At 38.4% G+C, this 15,981-nt stretch overlaps 1 protein-coding gene across 8 annotated transcripts in view; it reads left to right on the top strand.

The window, feature by feature from the left end:
- Positions 1-15,981, top strand: part of USP32 (ubiquitin specific peptidase 32) — a 244,540-nt gene that overhangs the window by 195,615 nt on the left and 32,944 nt on the right. For 6 of the 8 annotated variants that reach the window (XM_055257787.2, XM_063628464.1, XM_055257784.2 and 3 more), the window contains 8 exons: positions 2,045-2,220; positions 3,080-3,220; positions 5,850-5,967; positions 10,843-10,997; positions 11,945-12,026; positions 13,815-13,889; positions 14,403-14,541; positions 14,799-14,904. In XM_055257787.2, the coding sequence (XP_055113762.1) occupies positions 2,045-2,220; positions 3,080-3,220; positions 5,850-5,967; positions 10,843-10,997; positions 11,945-12,026; positions 13,815-13,889; positions 14,403-14,541; positions 14,799-14,904 (992 nt within the window). The remainder of the gene's footprint in view (positions 1-2,044; positions 2,221-3,079; positions 3,221-5,849; positions 5,968-10,842; positions 10,998-11,944; positions 12,027-13,814; positions 13,890-14,402; positions 14,542-14,798; positions 14,905-15,981) is intronic. The other 2 variants (XM_063628463.1, XM_055257785.2) reach the window with 1 other exon arrangement.

Raw genomic sequence — 15,981 nt, 5'->3', positions numbered from 1 at the left:
CTGGGTTCAAGCGATTCTCCTGCTGAGTAGCTGCGATTACAGGTGCCCGCCACCACGCCTGGCTAATTTTTGTATTTTTTAGTAGAGATGGGGTTTCACTGTGTTGGCCAGGCTGGTCTTGAACTCCCGACCTCGTGATCTGCCTGCCTTGGCCTCCCAAAGTGCTGGGATTACAGGCGTGAGCCACCATGCCCAGCCTCCCCATGGATAGTTATTAAGGGAGTCTAATTTGACAGAGGCTGTAGTGAATACGGTAATAGGAGATCAGGCTTCCATTAACAGAAATAACTTTTGAATGAAATGGTCAATTGTAAAATTCTTGAATACATTAGTATTTTTACACAGAAAACCTCTTTTCCATATTATACTTCATTAAATCTCTCAATATGGAAATATTTTCACTATTTTCTTTTGAGACAGGATCTCGCTCTGTCACCCAGGCTGGAGTACAGTGGCATAATCATGGCTTACTGCAGCCTCTGCCTCCTGGCCTCAAGCAATTCTCCCATCTCAGCCTCCTAAGAAGCTGGGACTACAGGCACGCGCCACCATACCCAGCCATTGTTTTTGTTTTTATTTTAGGGATAGGGTTTTGCCATGTTGCCCAGGCTGGTCTCAAACTCCCAGGCTCAAGAGGTCCTCCGGCCTCAGCCTCTCAAAGTGCTGGGATTACAGGCATGAGCCATCACACGTGGCTATTTTCACTATTTTCATCAATCAAGCCCCATCTTTCCCTATTGCTATTAAATTATTTAGTCAGTAAATTTAAATTTTCAAAGATAGTCATCTCTAGGACTCTCTCTAGGCATAAACATAATTAAATTAAATGCACCTCACATCAGATTCTATGTATATTTCAGGCCAAAATATGGAGATTATTTAGTTAAAATACTGAGAAAGAATTCAGATGCCTCCCGTAATTCCCTTTAGGCCTTGGTACTTACCTAAAACTTCATGTTTCCACACCTACAAGGAAGATGCTATGGTATTTCTATGGCCCAGCTGAATTGAGTTGATTGCTGTTATTCTGGTACAGTAGCAGAACTCTCAGTCTTACCCTATTGTTATTTATTTATTTACTTAAACAGACAGGGTGTCGCTCTGTTGCCCAGGCTGTAGTGCAATGGCACGATCATAGCTCACTGTAACCTCCAGTTCCTGGGCTCTAAAGATCTTCCTGTCTTAGCCTACCTAGTAGCTAGGACTACAGGTGTACAGTGCCACACACAGCTAATTTTTTAATTGTTTTGTAGAGACGAGGTCTCATGTTGCCTGTGCTGGTTGCAGTCTTCTGGCTTCAAGCAGTCCTCCAGCCTTGGCCTCCCAAAGTGCTGAGATTACAGGCATGAGCCATTGCGGCTGGCCTGTGTTATTATTTCTTCCAAGATGTTCTTTTCCTTTTCTGTGGAAGGTGTAAGCAAATTGGACAGAGCTAGCATTTTCTTTACAAAGCTCCTTGTAGAATCTGCTTCTTCTCTCCCTTTCTGGTATTACAAAGATCACTTAGCAATCCTAGAAGTGCTGTCATCAGCTTTAACATGAGGATTATTTCTTAACCCCATCTAAAGATCCTGTTTGGTATGTGCTTACCATATAACCTGTGACACCCAAAGGCTGCATACCACAGGCAGAAGGTTACAAAATGATGACTGCTAGATTGTTTACCAAAGATTAGCATGTAGTTAAGAGTTGAAATGCCTTAAAATACCACTGAGGTTCACAACTCTGAGCCATGATTAATCATTTTCTGTGCATATTTTCCTATTGTAAAGATCATGTATTTCTTTCAAAAGAACTCGTGGACATTGAGTTCATAGATACAATAGGATCTAGCCCCCAGTACTCTTTTGTTGGAGTTCTTGTTTTAGTTTCCCTTTAATTTAGTGACTTCATATCAGCATTATCTACCAAGAACATTTGGAATATTTTTCTAGTTTGAGGAAAATAATTAAAGGATGCTATGTAGAAGCCCAGCTACTTAGCCCAGCTTTTCCCTTCTATAATAACTAAAAATAAGAGATTCCATCCTCTTTTTTTTTTATAGGCTTTCTGTATTCTGCCACACCAGGGGCAGATGTTTGCTTTGCTCGACAACATAACACTTCTGACAATAACAACCAGTGTTTGCTGGGAGCCAATGGGAATATTTTGTTGCACCTTAACCCTCAGAAACCAGGGGCTATTGATAATCAGCCATTAGTAACTCAAGAACCAGTAAAGGTAAGTAATTTTACATCTAAACTTAAAATTATTCTCTTGCAAGCTATTAATAAATTTCATTTCAGAGGTTTTAGCACATAGCAAAACATTGGTGGTTCATTTAATTACTCTATTATAGATGGACATCTCTTTGTATAGTACATTTCTGTGAGAATATTTATGATTTAGATCTTACATAGAAGTAGTTTAGTAACCCTTGGCAATATTGTTATTCTTACTTAGGACAGCTATTCTGAAAATGTTTCACATACGCTATGTATGAATTTTTTTTTCCAAACTAGTATTTTTTTATTGTTTGAAAGAAATCTGTGAAGTTATTTCAGGTGCTTTAGCGATTTTTCCAAATGATATGCTTTGAGTTTCATTTCTTACATAGTTTATTTTGAAAGTCAAAAATAAAAATCTCTCATTAAAAATTCAGTTTTTTTGGCTGGACGTGGTGGCTCATGCCTGTAATCCTAGCACTTTGGGAGGCTGAAGTGGGCAGATCACCTGAGGTTAGGAGTTTGAGACCAGCCTGGCTAACACGGTGAAACCCCGTCTCTACTAAAAATACAAAAAATTAGCCGGGCGAGGTGGCGGGTGCCTGTAATCCCAGCTACTTGGGAGGCTGAGGCAGGAGAATCACTGGAACCCGGGAGGCGGAGGCTGCAGCAAGCCAAGATCGCGCCACCGTACCCCAGCCTGGGTGATGGAACAAGACTCCATCTCCAAAAAAAAAAAAAAAAAAATTAAGTTTTTCCAGCAACATGAAACTGGGCGGTGATATATGAGTTTGTTTTCCTGTATCTAGGTATTGCTGAGACCCAAAACCCTTTGTAATACTGAAAGTCAACATTGTCATTCTATTCTTTCTCAGGCTACATCATTAACACTAGAAGGAGGACGATTAAAACGAACTCCACAGCTGATTCATGGAAGAGATTATGAAATGGTCCCAGAACCTGTGTGGAGAGCACTTTATCACTGGTATGGAGCAAACCTGGCCCTACCTAGACCAGTAAGTATAGTTAATAGTGCCTTATATAAGGAGCAGTCATAGATGGGGGTCTTCTGTTACTTTTTATATATGACTCTCACTGACCACAAACTAGCTTTTTCCTTGTGGTAGAAGAGTGTTCTGAACCTGTGTGGATTGTTCAAACAATGTTAGGTTCCTTCACATTCATTCATTCATTCATTCATAAATAAAGGCAAGGAAATAGGAGGCTGTTGAATGTATTATCCACATAAAAGTAGACATCACCTAGGATATGCGGAACTTAGGCTGGAGGGGAAGACAGGCCAAGAGCCAGTGCCAAAAAGTTCAGTGAATGTAGGGCGTGATGCAGAGGTTATTTCTGAAACTACTATGCCCAACAATCACACAGGTATCTAGTTAGGGATTGGATTCTTCTTGTAGCTTTTGGTGGATTTTTGTGGTTTATGTTTTTGAAGGAGGGGCATATAAAAGATCACAACATATGATAACAGAATATTATATTAAAATATTAGTATATAGCACCATTTGTTGTGCTTACACAGTAAACAGCACTCGGTACTCTGGACACTCAGTTTTTACATTGTTGATGCAGTAAAATATAACAAGATGTTTTGGTGAGATTTGTTTTGGTATATTAAGAAACACTCTTTCGCCTATAATCCCAGCACTTTGGGAGGCTGAGGCAGGCAGATCACGAGGTCAGGAGTTCGAGACCAGCCTGGCCAACATAGTGAAACCCCGTGTCTAATAAAAATACAAAAATTAGCCGGTGTGGTGGCACGCGCCTGTAGTTCCAGCTCCTCAGTAGGCTGAGGCAGGAGAATCATCTGAACCCAGGAGGCAGAGGTTGCAGTGAGCCAAGATTACACCATTGGACTCCTGCCTGGGTGACAGAGCGAGACTCCATCTCAAAAAAAAAAAAAAAAAAGAAACATTCTTCCTTTTATAATGTCCAAGCTAAAACTTCCTTATGCCAGGAAGGTTTTGTATAGATGAGATATGGTACGTTAACTTCTAAAAAGAGTAAAAATCTGTTATAAAACAGACTAATGTAATTTTGATGTTGATTTTGAGTTCTTAATAATTACGTTTATGAAAAATAACCTCAAGCTCCAGGGCTCGAACAATATTCCCACCTCAGCCTCCGCAATAGCTAAGACTATAGGCACACAACACCATAACAGCTAATTTTTAAATTTTTCTAAGAGACAGAATCTTGCTGTGTTGCCCAGGCTGGTCTCGAACTCCTGGTCTCAAGCAGTCCTTCTGCCTTGGCCTCCCAAAGTGCTGGTATTACAAGCATGAGCCACTGCACCTGGCCTGTAGTGTTGTTTTTATTTGATTCTTTATTGCTCCCTCTTGATACTAAAAAAAAAAAAGTTCTGTTGCAGAAGATATTGGTTATGAGAGTAAAGGAAAATAAAGCCTGGTCACCTGAGACTTAAAAGACTCTGTAAGAGTTTCCGTTTTCAAGAATTTCAGTGTTGGCTGGGCGCGGTGGCTCACGCCTGTAATCCCAGCACTTTGGGAGGCCGAGGCGGGCGGATCACGAGGTCAGGAGATCAAGACCATCCTGGCTAACACAGTGAAACCCCGTCTACTAGAAATACAAAAACAAAATTAGCCGAGTGTGGTGGCGGGCGCCTGTATGCTCAGCTACTTGGGAGGCTGAGGTGGGAGAATGGCAAGAACCCGGGAGGCAGAGCTTGCAGTGAGCCGAGATCGGGCCACTGCACTCCAGCCTGGGCGACAGAGAGAGACTGTGTCTCAAAAAAAAAAAAAAAAAAAAAAAGGAGTTTCAGTGTTAACCCTGCTATCCTTTTAGAACATGAAATTGATAATGTACTACTCTTACAACAATATTTTGATAATTAAATGTTTTTCTGTGTCTGTGGGCTTGTAAGCAGGTTAAAACTACTTAAAAATCCTGTTCCAACAATGTGAAATCTTGAGTTTTTTTTACATCCAAATTTTTTGTTTAAATCATAGACAAAATATATGTGAACAGACTGGTTATGCAAGTAGAACATAGTAAATTTTTATATGGGAACAGTTGTATCCTCACTACTAGTACAAAAATCAAAATTTAAGCAATTTATAATACTCTTCATATTAACGAAATGTGGATGTTTTTAAATGATGTCCAGTGATAAGGTTTTATGAGAGTAGTATACTTATACATTACTGGCAGTAGTGTAAATTGCTAAACTTTAGATGGCAGCATGACTATATAGCTAATGAATACTTCCATAGTTTTGACTTGTAACTCAATTTTTATGAATTTGTACTTAAAATATCAGTCATATACATGAAATATGTAAAAATGAAAAGACTTATGGTGTGAGGGTAGTAGAATTATAGATAATACTTAAAGGTTTTTTTTTTTCCTCAGTGTTGTTACTTGCTTTTAAATAAAAGGGGAGAAGATATCTACAAGGAGTTATAATCTTAGGAAATGGGTTTCGGAGCAGGAATTTAACAGTAATCATATCCATATAACTTAAATGTGTGAGTTTCAGTAATTACTGAACTGTAGCTAGTGAACTTGTTGGACATTTTGGTTTAGAAATAAATCTCAGAAGTTAGATTAAAATGGTGAGTTGTGTTTCTTTTTTTAGTGGTCTCTTTTTATCTTTTAAAACAATAGGTTATCAAGAACAGCAAGACAGACATCCCAGAGCTGGAATTATTTCCCCGCTATCTTCTCTTCCTGAGACAGCAGCCTGCCACTCGGACACAGCAGTCTAACATCTGGGTGAATATGGGTATGATGAGCCTGAGAATGTTTCCTCAGCATTTACCGAGAGGTAACTTAAGAATGCAGCAAGAATACCACACATTTCCTTAAAAAAAAAAAAAAAGGTGAAAACTACGTTGCTCGAAGTCTGGTGCCACTGTATTGATACACATTCCCATCAGCTTTCCTATAGACTCAGTAATTAATTTTTACAGGGCTTAGATCTATGGTCACGCACAAGACTAGATGAGGGGTAGAAGCAAAAATCCCAACAGCAAACTGAGATGGGATGTTTCCTTTTCTACTTACAAAGAAAATAAATAGAAATAGATTTTACATGCTTTATGTCTTTGGGACAAGCCATTGTAAATTGTTACTAGACTAAGTAGTAGTATACCAGTCATTGGTCTTTTCAACTCCACTCAAATTTGTAAAAATCAATTCCTTTTATACTATCATCTTTTTTGTTTTTTAAGGTTTTTGCTGTTGTTTGGTTTTTTGGCAAAACATGATACATTTCTCATGCTTGATCTAAAGAGGCTTTATATAAGAGACAGAGAGTACAGAGCAAAAGGGATATTTTTGAAGATTAAAGTGATATATTTGCTTTGAAAAAACATCAAGCCTATCAAAATGACATATAAAGTAGTTCCCATTTTAATGTATAACATGCAAAAAGTTCCCCTTTCATTTCTCTATAAAGTTAAACTTTATTGATGGGCAAGACTTGCTCTGTGCTTTTGCTTTGCAAATATTTGAAATTATTCTTCAGCAGTAAAGAAATAATAAGCTGAGCACGGTGGCTCATGCCTGTAATCCCACAACTTGGGAGGCCGAGGTGGGCAGATTACTTGAGGTCAGGAGTTCAAGACCAGCCTGGCCAACATGAACCCTGTCTCTACTAAAAATACAAAAATTAGCTGGGCGTGGTGGTGCTGTAATTTCAGCTACTTGGGAGGCTGGGACAAGAGAATCGCTTGAACCCAGGAGATGGAGGTTGCAGTGAGCCAAGATCACACTGTTGCACTCCAGCCTGGGTGACGGAGTGAGACTCTGTCTCAAAAAATAATATTAATAATAATGAGCAACCATTTATACGAATTCTCAGACTATGTTAACAATACCAACATGTTATTATAATTAAAATAACTTAGTGTGCAAGAACTACCTCTAAACCCCAACCAAAATAAGTACTTGCTCTCCTGTGAAATTGAACAGTTAGTTTTGTATCTTCATTAAAGGTTACATTCATATAATATATGACGATTCTTTTTTTTTTATTTTACTTTTTTTTTTGAGATGGAGTCTTGCTCTGTCGCCCAGGCTGGAGTGCAGTGGCCCAATCTCGGCTCACTGCAAGCTCTGCCTCCCAGATTCACGCCATTCTCCTGCCTCAGCCTCCCCAGTAGCTGAGACTACAGGTGCCCACCACCACGCCTGGCTAATTTTTTGCATTTTTAGTAGAGACGGGGTTTCACCGTGTTAGCCAGGGTGGTCTCAATCTCATGACCTCGTGATCCATCCACCTCGGCCTGTTTGGTAAGAATTTTTTCAATAGTGTTTCATAATAATTATAGCAAAGCATTGGCCCCTGCCTAACAAACTTTGTCTTTGGGGAAAACAGCAAAATCAAAGAACAGTCAGGCTGGGCATGGTGGCTAATGCCTGTAATCCCAACAGTTTGGGAGGCTGGGGAGGAGGATCATTTGAAGCCAGGAGTTTGAGACCAGCCTGGGCAACATAGTAAGATCCTGTCTCTACAAAAAATTTTTTAAATTAGCTGGGCACAGTGGTGTGTCCTGTAGTCTCAGCTACTCAAGAAGCTGACGTGGGAAGATCTCTTAAGCCCAGGAGTTCAAGGCTGTGGTGAGCTATGATTGTGCCACCATACTCCAGCCTGGGTAACAGAGCAAGAGCTTGTCTCTTAAAAAAAATAAAAAGTGAAGGAAATCATTTTTTAAAAAAGGAACAGTGAGATAGAACCTTTATGAAACATTCTTGATTTAATTTTCCATTGGAAGGATTAGCCTTGCTTCCATGGCACCAATTACAACTTTTTCAGTTCTCTTTGAAAGATAACATGAGGCCAGGTGCAGTGACTCATGCCTGTAATCCCAGCACTTTGGGAGGCTGAGGCTGGTGAATCACCATAGGTCAGGAGTTCGAGACCAACCTGGTCAACATGGCGAAACCCCATCTTTACTAAAAATACAAAAATTAGCCAGGTGTGGTGGCAGGTGCCTGTAATCCCAGCTATTTGGGAGGGTGAGGCATGAGAACTGCTTGAACCCAGGAGGCAGAGGTTGCAGTGAGCCGAGATCGCACCACTGCACTCTAGCCTGGGCGATAGAGCGAGACTCTGTCTCAAAAAAATATATAAAAGAAAGATAACATGAGAAGCAAGATGTGTTGTTGCGCTTTTAGTAGGTATTCTTTGTAACTCTTGTGCTGATCCTAGATTTTTGCTGCTTCTATAAATTCCACTAGATTTGTTGGTGCTATTCAAAAGCACAAAAGTATGTATAACAAGTGGCTGCCTGCTTAATGAGCTATGCTATAAAAACTTTCTAAAACTCAAAGTTTCATATTGTGGCTTAGGACAATAGAGGTTGACTTGAATACTATACTTCTATATGCTTCTGAATCCTAGAACTGCATATTTCAGATGCTCCAAATTTGGTTTTAATTTGAAATTTTATTCCTTGCTAATTAGTTGTGAAATCAATCATTAATCATTTTAAAATTTATAAAAATATGCTTTCTTGCTGTAATCTTACAACTAATCCTAAAATGTATAATTGGAGAAATTTGCTCTTTTGTTTTCTTTTAGAGATTATCCTTTGCTTGCTGATTGTAAAAGATTTGCTTGCTATGTGTTTAAAAACTGATCATGGGTGGGGTTCTGTTCCGCCATAACATAATGTTCATCTTTCTCAAATACTCAATTTATTACAGCTGTTTACTAGGCTCCTTTATTCCTTTTCAAGTGACAAGTATTCAAACCTTCTTACATACAATTACTTAAATGTAGCCTTTTCTACAGACAAGGCTATAGAAGTCATCGTTTTTTAGGTGACTTTTTAGCCTACCTTAGGTGAGGGAATTCCTTTTCTGAAGTTCTAAAAAAGTAGATGATGCACATATTTTCTCAGCTTTATTTAGTGGGGAAGACTTACTAAAAGCATGTTTCAGGAAGAAAAAAGCTAACTCATGATTGAATGGGTAGAAAATTATTTGGAATGTACATTATATTGATAAGTTTATATATTTAAGTTGGGTTGCTCAATAAAATACAGCCTCAGCAGAGAAGACTATTTTAAGCCACAGTTTCGTCTAGATTTTTGGCAGAATAGTTAACCAGGGTTTAATGATGTTTGTTTTTTTTTTTTTTGCCACCTCTCTTTGATTTCCATAATCTCTTGTCATTTCATACCCCTCCTCTTTTGAAGTATGTAGTGAGACTTGATATATTCTTCCTTCACTCTTTACTCTTTTCCCCTGTATTACTACTCTTCTTGTTTCTACCTTTAGCCCTTCAGGAATTAAGGTCATGTCTGTCGTCATCTTACTGGGTGGACAGGCTAATATGATTTTTTTTTCCTTATTGGGCACTTATTTATTTGGCTATGGGAAACTTCTTGGCTTCAATTTGAAACTCTGTTTTGACCAAGTGTGGTAGCTCACACACTTGTAATCTCAGTTTGTAATCCCAGAACTTTGGGGGGCCAAGGTGAGAGGATTCCCTGAGCCCTGGAGTTCAAGACCAGCCTGGGCAACCTAGAGCGACCCTGTCTCTACTTGGGAAGCTAAAGTGCGAGGATCACTTGAATGAGGGAGGTTGAGCCTGCAGTGAGCCATGATTGCTGCACCGCACTACAGCCTGAGCAACAGAATGAGACCTTATCTCAAATAATGATAATAATAAACTCTGTTTGGCTATGTAGAGTCTATACCTATTTAGAATTTTACGTCAAATTCTCTTTTTTTTAACTGATATGTAATAGATATACATATGTTTTCTGGTGCCGTTGTACCACTGTGCCAGATAATTGAGCTACTTAATGACTGAGAGTGATGGGATTAGTGATTCAAAGAAAGTTTAGGAAAGTGGACCAGGTGAATCCAATTATCTATCTGTGGGATTCAAATCCCATCTCATTTTATCTCCTCCACTGAGTTTTGTTTTTGTTTTTTTTTTTTAACTGTCTTAATTTTTTTTTGCATTGAGTTTTATTTCATTTTGCTATTGACTGTGACTCAGCTGAGTGCAGCCAGATATCAATATCAATTGTTTTCTGGCATGTTCCTACTCTTCTTGGTATCCAAATATTGCCAATTATTTGGACCTTGGGCCTTGGGCCTTTGCTCATCTTTTCAGAGTTGAGGCTTTGGACTCACTTTAAAACACCTGGAAGGCTGGGCTTGGTGGCTCACGCCTGTGATCCCAGCACTTTGGGAAGCCGAGGCAGGTGGATCGCTTGAGCCCAGGAGTTAGAGACCAGCCAGGGCAACATGGCCAAGACCCTGTCTCTACCCAAAAATGTACAAAAATTAGCCAGATGTGGTGGCATGCGCCTGTAGTACCAGCTACTCAGGAGGCTGAGGTGGGAGGATTGCTTGAGCCCTGGAGGTAGAGGCTGCAGTGAGCCAAAATCACAGCACCGCCCTCTAGTCTGGCAACATAACAAGACTCCATCTATTAAAAACAAACAAACAAACAAAAAGAACTTGGGTCTCCTACCTACATTTTAAAGCTTTTTGGTACTCTTCATTTATAAAATTATTACACCTGTAATTCTCATTTCTCATTATTATTTCCTAAAATAGTATGGTCCCCATTGCTGAGAGGGGTGCTTCTTTTTCACATTTGCCTTTTTTCTTACTGTGATTACTGTAACCATAGGAAATGTACCTTCTCCGAATGCACCTTTAAAGCGGGTATTAGCCTATACAGGCTGTTTTAGTCGAATGCAGACCATCAAGGAAATTCACGAATATCTATCTCAAAGGCTGCGCATTAAAGAGGAAGATATGCGTCTGTGGCTATACAACAGTGAGGTAAGAGGCATCTCAGAGTCATGGAGAGCCTGATTGTTGGTATTTGTTTAATTTGAAATAGTAAAAGAAATTTGCTAAACTTCTTTGTATTGTTCCAATTTTAGTACATATGTTGCCAAAGAGCGCAAGGCTGATTAAGTGTTAAATCATATTTCATGAGTATGGGGATTTTGCCTATAGTAATTATGCTAAAAGCCATGTCTAGGATATCATTGAAAAGTTCATCTTTTAAGTTACTATATGTATACTTGTAATATTTGTCTCTGAGATCCATAATAGCAATTGATCACCATGGACAGTACCATCTTTCAAAGATTATTGTTACATATAAAGATTACATGTTACAAAGATCATATGTTACATTATAAACTAATGGTGTGGCCAAGCACAGTGGCTCAGGCCTGTAATCCCATCACTTTGGGAGGCCGAGGCGGCTGGAGCACCAGAGGTCAGGAGTTTGAGACCAGCCTGGCCAACGTGGTGAAACCCTGTCTCTACTAAAAATACAAAAATTAGTTGGGCATGGCGGCGTGAGCCTGTAGTCTCAGCTACTCAGAAGGCTGAGGCAGGAGAATTGCTTGAACCCAGTGGCGGAGGTTGCAGTGAGCTGAGATAGCACCACCACACCCCAGCCTGGGCAACAGAGCCAGATTCCATCTTTAAAAAAAAGAAAAACTTATTCATGTAACCAAACACCACCTGTTCCCCAAAAACCTATTGAAATTTTAAAAAAGAGAAAGATAATGCTTATGAAATATACATTGTCTTTCTCTCATACTGCCACCTAAGTTATAAATATTTATGAATAACTATAGTAGGCCAGATATTTGTGATATAAATTATGTAACTACAAAGAAGTTTTTTTTAAATTGTTACTCATTTTTATCTCTGTATTTGATTCAAGTTTACTAACCAAATAACAAAAACATTTCCTTCTCCTTACACAGAACTACCTTACTCTTCTGGATGATGAGGATCATCAATTGGAATATTTGAAAATCCAGGATGAACAACACCTGGTAATTGAAGGTACAAGATGGAAGCATGCATCTGTATTAAATTTTCAAGGGGAAGAATTTAAAGAGTTACTAATAACCCATTTTATAATTTTCTCCAAGACAACTATTATTTGATCATTATGTTTTTATGATAAAGAAACCCTTTGGAAAAAAAAGAAAAAGAAAACCCTTTGAACTCTTATGTAATCCTACCATACAATTTAGATTGCTTTAAAGGGAAAATATTCTGTTTTTAGTCATTGACTGACAAAGGATGGGTAGATAAAAACAAGTGAATTCAGTTTACAAATTTATAGTTCCTTAAAATTTTCAAGTTGCTGCTTTGAGTAAAGAGAACAATTTTCTTGCATAGTTAGTAGCACAGGCTTTCATTAGTCATCAGAATTGGCTACTCACTGACAGAACTACTTGTATATTCATAGATTTACACACTGGGGGCCGGGCGCGGTGGCTCACGCTTGTAATCCCAGCACTTTGGGAGGCCGAGGCGGGCGGATCACGAGGTCAGGAGATCGAGACCATGGTGAAACCCCGTCTCTACTAAAAAAAAAATACAAAAAAATTAGCCGGGCGTGGTCGCGGGCGCCTGTAGTCCCAGCTACTCGGAGAGGCTGAGGCAGGAGAATGGCGTGAATGCGGGAAGCAGAGCTTACAGTAAGCCGAGATTGTGCCACTGCACTCCAGCCTGGGCGACAGAGCAAGACTCTGTCTCAAAAAAAAAAAAAAAAAAAAAAAGATTTACACACTGGCATGCACATGCCATTAAAAACTTTTTAAGTGTATCTTTTCCCATCAAGTTTTGTGGCAACGTTGTTAGCTGCCTTTGTATTAAAATGAATAGACCGGGCACAGTGGCTCACGCCTGCAGTCCCAGCACTTTGGGAGGCTGAGATGGGTGGATCACTTGAGGTCAGGAGTTCCAGACCAGCCTGGCCGACATGGTGAAATCTGTCTCTGCTAAAAATACAAAAGTTAGCTGGGTGTGGTGGCACGTGCCTGTAGTCCCAGCTACTCAGGAAGCTGAGGCACGAGAATCAGTCAAGCTCAGGAGGCGGAGGTTGCAGTGACTCAAGATCACGTCACTGCACTCCAACCTGGGGGACAAAGCCAGACTGTCTCAAAAAAAAAAAAAGAAAAGGAATAAATTACTCTGACAGTTGTTACAATTTAAGAAAGAATTATAATTTCTAATGTTTTAAGTATAAGAAATTCCATTGTTTCTGAACTTTAGTTACTTCTGTTAGTGGTTGAGTATAATTTTACTTCAAGTAGGTAATTGAGGGAAAATATTATTCAAACCAAGTGACTTTAAAATCCTCAATATGAAGAATAGGAATGGTTTTAGAGCCAATTACAGGCATGTGCTGCATAAAGATGTTTGTCAACAAAAGACCTGTATACAGCAGTGGTCCCATAAGATTATAATAGTGTATTTTTAGTTATACCTTTTCTATGTTCTAACATGTTTAGATACACAAATACCATTGTGTCACAGTTACCTACAGTATTCAATACAGTAACATACTGTACAGGTTTGTAGCCAAGGAGCAACAGTCTATACCATACATAGCCTAGGTTTGTGTAGGTACATTCCGTGATGTTCACACAAAAACAAAATCACCTAATGATGCATTTCTCAGAATGTAACCCCATCGTTAAGCAATGCATGTACTAAAATTAACCAGATTTTAAAACTTCTGATTAGGAATAAGATGTCTTTAAAAAAGAAAGAAGAAGCAATCGAGTGGGTGTAAATTAGATAGATAAGAAATTAACACATTCCTATCTGTCCTTCCAGTTCGCAACAAAGATATGAGTTGGCCTGAGGAGATGTCTTTTATAGCAAATAGTAGTAAAATAGATAGACACAAGGGTAAGTCTCCGGTATTATTTTTTAAAGAGATTATTTTAAATGTATTCTTTTTTTTTTTTTCTTCTCTCAACTATTAAAGTGCTAACAACTTTTGGTTTTCTAGTTCAAAAGTAATTAGGGCCTTCTTCTTTTTATTTTTTCCTGAAGCAGCATTTGGTGTTGGCAAACCCACCATCAAATTATTTTCTAAATTTCTTTCTAACTCTGCAATTAAATAATTTATGTGTTTTAAAAGACATACTAGAAGAAGAATTGTTTGAATTATTTTGAAAAATCATAGCAATTAAAAAGAATAATTGCTGCTTCTGGGTTACAAATGAGCATGGATCATCACTGTTGCCAGACACTCCATGAAAAGCTTTCTCTGGCATTTCAAAGACCTGCTAGAGAATTATTAGCACCATTTAGCTGATTATGAGAGTTATAAAAAATCTTTTCATTGAATATAAGTAACTGTTTGTGCCATGGTATATTACTACAGCTAAGCTTTGGTTCTCATATTGTTTGTTCCAGTTCCTACAGAAAAGGGAGCCACAGGTCTAAGCAACCTGGGAAACACATGCTTCATGAACTCAAGCATCCAGTGTGTTAGTAACACACAGCCACTGACACAGTATTTTATCTCAGGGAGACATCTTTATGAACTCAACAGGTAATCTTTCTTGAGTCACTGGCCTCTTAACCTGTGACTTTGATATAAACCCAATGTCACCTAAATTTCCTCTTTTTTCACCCTGCGGGAGAAAGATTTTATCTTATTTTCCCTATTTAATATGAAATAGGCCAAGGAATACATCTCTTGTTTCAAAAAGAAAAGATATTTTGATGTGAGATGCTAGGCATTTTTGTGCCCACATGATTGTGACTTATGAGAATCTTTGGCAACAAATTTTCCTCTCAAACTTCTAGGACAAATCCCATTGGTATGAAGGGGCATATGGCTAAATGCTATGGTGATTTAGTACAGGAACTTTGGAGTGGAACTCAGAAGAATGTTGCCCCATTAAAGCTTCGGGTAAGCAGGTTAAAATAATATAAAAGTATTTAATTCCTAAATAGTTGTTTAATCATTTTTCTCTACTTGTTTTTTGTGTTTAGCCTTTTAGCTTAAATGTTTTTGGATCCTTCACTTGGTATAAACAAGAGGCCAAATTCTTTTGCTTGTTTAAATATATGCAAAATACTACTGTATATGTAGTGGGTAGGATGAAGACCAAAGGTACACTCTAAATTCGGGATGTCATTCATTTTACTAATTTGTCAAACATCTTATATGAAGAGTAAACCTTTTTTGGTAATACTTCACTATTAGCAGTATTCTAACTACAAGGTGGACCTCAGAGTCTTATTAATTACATCCAATCCAATACATTTTCAACATAACTAAGATAGTTCTATCTGTAGAATACAAAAAAGTAGGCTGGATGCAGGGGCTAACGCCTGTAATCTCAGCACTTTGGGAGGCCGAGGTGGGTGGATCACTTGAGGCCAGGAGTTCAAGACCAGCCTGGACAACATGGCGAAACCCTCTCTCTACTAAAAAAAATTAGCCGGGCATAGTGGTGCATGCTTGTAATCCCAGCTACTTGGGAGGCTGAGGCACGAGAAATACTTGAACCTGGGAGGTGGTGTTTGCAATGAGCCAAGATCGCACCACTGTACTCCAGCCTGCGCAACAGACTAAGACTCTGTCTCCAAAAAGAAAAAAAAAAGTAGAAGGATGAATGAATGAAACTAATGAATATAAGTTTTATATTAATATCAGATGTAGTAGATTTTAGTGGTTAGGATTATTCATTATTTTTATTTAAATACAAAGCAAAAGCTTTTTATATTACAAATTATTAACTATAATAGCTACACATTTGTCTACTTACCTCTTGCCAGGCACTATTCTAATTAATTTATATCCTCTAAATAATTCTATAATATAATGCAGTTAATAAAAGTTAGGATGCAACAATACCAGAAAATGTAATTGTTGAAGACAACATTACATTATATAAAATAATATATACAGATATTATTTTATACATGTTATGTATTATTATATACACATTATTTTATGCATATGTTATGTATATATTATGTA

This window comes from Symphalangus syndactylus, chromosome 20 (genome assembly GCF_028878055.3).
Source record: "Symphalangus syndactylus isolate Jambi chromosome 20, NHGRI_mSymSyn1-v2.1_pri, whole genome shotgun sequence".
Classification (NCBI taxonomy): Eukaryota; Metazoa; Chordata; class Mammalia; order Primates; family Hylobatidae; genus Symphalangus; species Symphalangus syndactylus.
The sequence above is the reverse complement of the archived record's forward strand: the minus strand, read 5'-3'. Positions and strand labels throughout refer to the sequence as shown.